Source organism: Sabethes cyaneus, chromosome 2 (assembly GCF_943734655.1).
Source record: "Sabethes cyaneus chromosome 2, idSabCyanKW18_F2, whole genome shotgun sequence".
NCBI classification, from domain to species: domain Eukaryota; kingdom Metazoa; phylum Arthropoda; class Insecta; order Diptera; family Culicidae; genus Sabethes; species Sabethes cyaneus.
In genome coordinates this window covers 546,407-553,007 of record NC_071354.1, presented here as the reverse complement: position 1 = coordinate 553,007, position 6,601 = coordinate 546,407, and the positions used below count along the sequence as shown (strand labels likewise).

At 46.3% G+C, this 6,601-nt stretch overlaps 1 protein-coding gene across 1 annotated transcript; it reads right to left on the bottom strand.

Moving 5' to 3' along the window:
* Nucleotides 1–809: 809 nt before the first annotated feature.
* Nucleotides 810–6,077, bottom strand: LOC128738643 (uncharacterized). The gene has a single exon (XM_053833939.1). It carries the CDS (start codon nucleotides 6,075–6,077, stop codon nucleotides 810–812), a length of 5,268 nt encoding a protein of 1,755 aa, XP_053689914.1.
* Nucleotides 6,078–6,601: the final 524 nt, after the last annotated feature.

Below are 6,601 nucleotides of genomic sequence, written 5' to 3'. Positions count from 1 at the left end.
GAAATTCTCTATGTGGCTTTGATCACGAAAATTGAAAATTTAATCTTCGGATGGCTGATTAACTGCCCAGCTGGCTGCGGAAATACCATCGATGGATCATTTCGATATTCTACACACACTTTTTCGCTTGAAGATTCCAATAGTTGTGACAGTTTTAATCTAATTGTATGCTTCAATTAATTCTGGAAGAAAGCTTCCAATTTTTCTTTATTTGAAACTCTGCTTCGAAGAGCCCGTTATCAAGTTGGCGCCACTTGGAAGTGATTTTCAGTGCAAGAAATAAAATGAATGAATGAATTAGCCGTCTTTCCAGTGGTGGCACCAGGAACCTTTACTTTCTATCACTTTATTCTTCTATTCAAATATTTATGAAAATTTACACAACTATACTCTATTCGGAGTATGAGTTTTCCTATTGTACGATTGTTGGGTTGGGATTCGGACAAGTATTATCGGGCCTCAAAGGGCAATGTGAAAAATCGCGATCGTACTCCTACTAAGATTTTATTTTAACTGAACTGAACTGATGGTTGCCGGTTTTAGTGTTTTTTATCAATAAATCAGCATATCTATCAACTGTCAATTGCTGCTCAAGATTATTCTAATTTAATGCTAGGTGGGAATACACAGTGTTGCCAATTGGTATGTAATGTACATTTGAACCGGTTCATCTGGTATGCAAACTAACATAACCGGCCACCTTGAAAATACATTTTTCAACTACGCTGTCTATAAGTTTCAATTTAACTAAGTTATAAATTCACTTCCTAATGTGCTCCTATTTTGCTGGATGCGCGGCAGTTCGGTAATTATTCTGGATCATTGCTCGTTACGGGATGTTCGGTGACACAGGGAAGCGGGCAAATTCGCGATACAGATCGCTTCAATATTCCGGCTGACGTTCGTAGTGTAGCAACTCGGGTGATGTTGTCAGGACCAGGATGGATTGCTAGAACTCTGGCCAATGGCCATCGTGCTGGTGGAAGCGAGTCGTCTTTGAGAATTACCACCGAGCCGACGTCGAGAGTGTAACGATCGGGATTAATGCTGTACTGGGTTTGAAGCTGCTTGAGATACTCATTCCTCCATCGGTACCAGAATCGTTGTGAATAAGCTTGAACTCGTTGATACTGGCTAAGCCGGTTCATAGGCACGTTTCTAACATCTGGCTCGGGAAGCGGACGAATCATGTTTTTGACCAGAAAGTGCGCCGGAGTCAGCGCAGACAAGTCGTTGGGGTCTTCTGAAAGTGGCGTGAGCGGGCGGGAATTCATGCAACCTTCAACAGCAGTTAATACAGTAGTAAGTTCTTCGTAGGATAGAGTTGCGGTTCCGAGCTGGCGAATGAGATGCTTTTTGGCTACCTTCACAGCGGCCTCCCAAAGGCCCCCGAAATTCGGGGAGCGGGGGGGAATGAGATGCCATTGGATGTGATCTTCAGCTAGATGTTTCGATATGCGTTCTTGCTCCGGTCCTGGTTGAAGCATGATGTACAGTTGATGCAGGGTATTCTTTGCTCCGAGGAAATTGGTACCATTATCGGAATATATGTGCGACGGTTTATTTCTCCTCCAAATGAAACGGTCGAGGGCCATGAGAAAGGTGTTCGTTGATAGATCGCCCACCAACTCAAGGTGAACGGCTTTTGTTGCAAGACAAACGAATACTGCGACGTAGCATTTCCTTGCTGCTGCTCTGCGATGGGTAGGTTTCAAATACAGGGGTCCGCAGTAATCTACACCAGTGTGACAGAATGCTTCACTAGCGGTAACTCGGCCAACTGGTAGCTGTCCGATGGGTTGTTGTATGGGACGGGGATTTGCTCTGCTGCATCTGAAACAATTTCGTATGACATTGTGCACTGCTCTCCTTCCATTCAAAGGCCAAAATTCATCCCTAACGACAGCCAAAGTCATACTGTTGCCGCCGTGTAACACTTTGCGATGATGAAAGTTGATTAGCAGCTTTGCAAACGGGTGGAATCCGGGAATAACTATTTGATGTTTCACACTATATGGTTCGTCGGACAGGCACAACCGACCACCGACGCGAATTATACCTTGTGCATCCAGAAACGGGCTGAGAAGACGAATGTGAGATCGTGTTGCTACTCTGCTACCTCTGCGCAAATTTTTGATTTCTTCGGGAAATGATTCGGCCTGAACCAATTTTACCAAAACAAATTTTGCAGTTTCCAACTCTTCCACAGTAAGAACTGGTTCGCGAACTCGGTAGGTTTGATTTTGTTCACGTGCATTTCGGGCAAATCGTAGACAGAAACCGACGACGTTGAGAAGGCGCTGGTACGACGAGAATCGTAGAAATAACGGGTTGAGAGTATTTTCTTGCGCAATTGACACTGCTACAGGTCTTATTTCCATTTCTTCTACTGGGTTCGGATCCAAAACAGGTTGCTGCACAGGCCATTTCGATTTGGGTAAGGATAACCAGCTAGGTCCATGCTTCCATTTATTGCTAAGGACTAACTCGTCAGCAGGAAAACCGCGAGAAACCATGTCCGCGGGGTTGTCGGCGCCAGCTACGTGCGCCCAGGTTGAACCGTGGGTTGTTGACTGGATGGTTGAAACTCTATTTGCGATGAAAGTTTTCCAAGTTCGAGGAGGCGCTTTCAACCACTGCAGGACTACAGTTGAATCGGTCCAGAAGTAAACTGCACTAAAATTCACTTCCAGCGCAGCGATAATTTTTTCATATAAACAGGAACCAAGCAGCGCCGCGCATAGTTCCAGGCGGGGAATTGTAATTCGCTTAAGGGGAGCTACCTTTGATTTCGATGCCAATAAACTGATTTTAACTTCGCCGTCGATAGATTCGGAGCGAACATATATGCATGCGCCATAAGCTGCTTCTGACGCATCTGCAAAACAATGTAGCTCAACGGAAGAAAACTGGGGCAGGAAGGCAAAACGATCGATCCGAAAACTACGAAGATCCGGGAGATTTTGGCAGAACGTCGACCACTTCGTTTGGAATTCCGGCGTTACTTCCTCGTCCCATTTCAAAGATAAGAGCCATAAATGTTGCAATAGGATTTTTGCCTGGACGATTACGGGAGCGATCAGGCCTAACGGGTCGAAAAGCTGGGCGATAGTTGAAAGTACGCTGCGCTTAGTTGCTGGGCCACTATGCAGATTTACAGCAACGTCGAAGCTGAACAAGTCGCTTGCCGGTTCCCAACTGATTCCCAGCGTCTTGATTGTTTCCTCCGAATCAAATTTGTGGGATGTTTTTGTTCCCAGCAATTCTTGTGGGAGGTCAGCTAGTGCTTTAGGGTCATTCGAGTTCCATTTACGAAGACAAAAGCCACCTTTCTGCAATAGCTCGTTGAGTTCGTTGCGTAGCTGGATCGCCTGCTCTACTGAATGTTCCCCACCAATGAAATCATCGACGTACATACATTTTTTGACTGATGGGCCAGCCTTGGGAAACAGGTTACCTTCATCATTCACCAGTTGGTGCAGGGTTCGGGTTGCCAAGAACGAGGAGGGGGCGAGACCATAGGTTACCGTCGAAAGTTCATATGTGCCAATGGGTTGCGTACTGTTGAATCGCCAAAAGATCCGCTGCAGCCGGCGGTCTACTGGGTGTATCAAAACTTGGCGGTACATTTTTTCGATGTCCGCTACAAGCGCGATCGGGAATTTGCGAAATCGTAGAATGTTGCTTAGTAGCTCATCCTGCACTACCGGGCCAACAAGCAGGGCGTCGTTAAGCGAATGTCCGGATTTAGATCTCGCGGAACCATCAAACACCACTCGCACTTTAGTGGTGGTACTGGAAGTTTTGATTACAGGGTGATGCGGGAGATAGAAAGCTTCGGGACCGTCCAAATGGTCCTCGGGAATGGCACGCATATGCTCCAGGGAAATATATTCGGCCATGAAATCACAATATTGTTGCTTAAGGTCAGCGTCCTTTTCTAATTTCTGCTCCAGCCACTTGAAACGTCGTAATGCGTTGAACTTCGAACCTCCAATCAGCTGTTCGAATTTAGACTGTTTCGGTAATCGAACGATGTATCTTCCGGTAGCATCTCGGGTTGTCGTGGCAGAAAAAAGGTCTTCGCACTCTTGCTCGGTGATCGAATAATTTGTTTTACTGACTTCTTCTACAGCCCAAAAACGCTCGAGCAGTTTGTCGACTGATGTAACTGTCGCCACATGACAAGTTACTGGTGCTTGCTGGGCTTCTTCAGCGGGTATTGTGGTCTTGCCTGTTACTATCCAACCAAACACAGACTCAACTAACAGGGATTTGTTAGAAGCCAATCGTAGCCGACCTTCCAACAGTTGCGTGTAGAAATCACCGGCACCAATAATCAGATCGATCCTACGACTAACGTTGAACTCGGGATCGGCGAGTTGTATTCCATCGGGAATTTTCCATTGTGAAACAGTGTACGATCTGGGAGGTGTGTCACTGGTCACTTTTCGTAGGACCAAGAAATCAAGAGTGTCCTTGAACCCGGTAACTCGGGAACGGATTTCAGCGCGGATTTGATATTTCGAATTGGTTGTTATACCATCCACGCCTGCAATGGGTACGTTAACAATTTTTCGAGGAAGATGCAATTGCTGGCATAAATGCTCACTGATCGCGTTAGGCTGCGATCCAGTATCCAACAGGGCTCGGGCTATATGCTCCTGACCGTAGGCATCAACTATTAAAAGAACAACGGTCGACAGGATAACGTTTCCGCTAGTTTCCTTTGCAGCAGCATTTAACTGAACTGGATCGGGTGAAAACGGGGTAGCAACTGCGGTAGCAATCTGAAAAGCGCCAGGCGGTGCACGATCAGCAACGGGGTCGTTTTCTGCAGACCGGAAAGGACCGGGATGAATCATGGAATGATGTCGTTTATGGCAGTGTCTGCAACGGTATTTGGACCGACAGGTCCGGGCAAAATGGTCACTTCGAAAGCAGTTGCTGCACAGTTTTTTATCGGTAAGCACTTTGAGACGGCCTTTTACGTCTAATCCGATAAAAACAGGACATTCAACCATGGGATGTTTGTCTCTTTCACAAGCGGGACAGGGCGGGAACATCTTCGGAGCAGCTTCGGTCATGGCATTGGTGTTCACGCGGAACTGGAAGGGTTTCTTATTTCCTGAATGCTGGCCACCGGACTTGGGGTTGCCGTGTTGGGGACGGTTGATGAGAATGTTCTCTAGTACACGGGTTCTCTTTAGCAAAAATTCAATCAGCTTAGTGTACGTGGGTTGTTCCTCCGATGACACTGATTCCTCCCATGCCTGCAATGAGGCGTCATCCAGCTTATCTTCCAAAAGCTCTATCAGTATAGAACTGAAATGTTCAACGGGTTCGCCTAATTGCTGCAGCACCTTTACATGACGTTGAAAGTCGTCCACGATTTTATGCAGAGCATCGACGTTACTGTTCGGGATCTTCGGGTATTTCAAAAGCGCTCGAATGTGCTTCTTGCGTAGTATTGCCTTATTGGAATAGCGCTTGACAAGGGTATCCCATGCCACCGAATAATTTGCTGCAGTAATAGTAATAGACTGGATCAGATTGGCAGCCTCTCCCTTCAAGGCCGCACGGAGATAATGGAACTTCTGCACACAAGAAATTTCTGTTGAGGCATGAATCATCGAAACGAACGTATCGTGGAACGTCAGCCAATTGTTGAAATCTCCATCAAATTCTGGCAGCGTTATCGTTGGCAATTTCACATTTGCTAGACCGGACGGGATGAGCTGGGGTTCTGAAGCTGAAGTTTGCGCAACAGGAACGGGGACTGGCGGGGGCATCTTTGAGATCAGGCTGGCTTTGATGCGAAAATACTGCTCTTCTATTTTTGCTCGACATTCCATGTTCGCAATTAAAAACTGCTCGCTATCATCTAGCTGTTCGTATTCCGACTGGATCATCTCGAACGCTTCATTTAGCTTTTCTAAGCGTTCGAGTCGTAGAGGCACTTCATATTGATGCTCATCTGGAGCGTAATTCACTAGAAATTCATCCATGCGCTTCAACGCTTCCACCACATTTTTCCGCTTCAACTCTTTAGCTTTCATTTTCTTCTCGGCAGGCATTTTAACAGTCGACATCAAAACGGGAACGGTTTCGAGCACGTTTCTGGAACCAAAAGAGACCCAGGAAGTACCGCAAAACGGATTTTATTTTACTTTGGAAAGGTACTCACCTGGTACCTCTTCCAAAGAGGCCTTGTATTTTTATAAAAAATTACAAAAAATGTTGAGCTGCTATTCGGGCGACTAAATCTTCCGCTGCGGGTGCAACTGGTACGCATTAGCAGGAAAAATCGTTAAACCAAGCGCCAAGAACGATGTCCAGCACGCGGTTCACGAAACTTGAGGTTATGTTTCCTCTCTTTCACTCAGGCAGCGAGACGGGCTTCAAACTAGAGGTTACGTTCCTCTCCTCTTTTGCACGTGCGACGAGTAACCTAGCTTTCTCACGAGGTACCTTGTTACCCTCGTGCTGGAACGGATTGGGGAAATATCACTGTGATCCGGGTTGAGGTTAGGTTCCCTCTTTGTTCTCCACATGCAGCGGGTAAACTAGTTTTTCACGGGTTTTCACGAGGTTCTTTGTT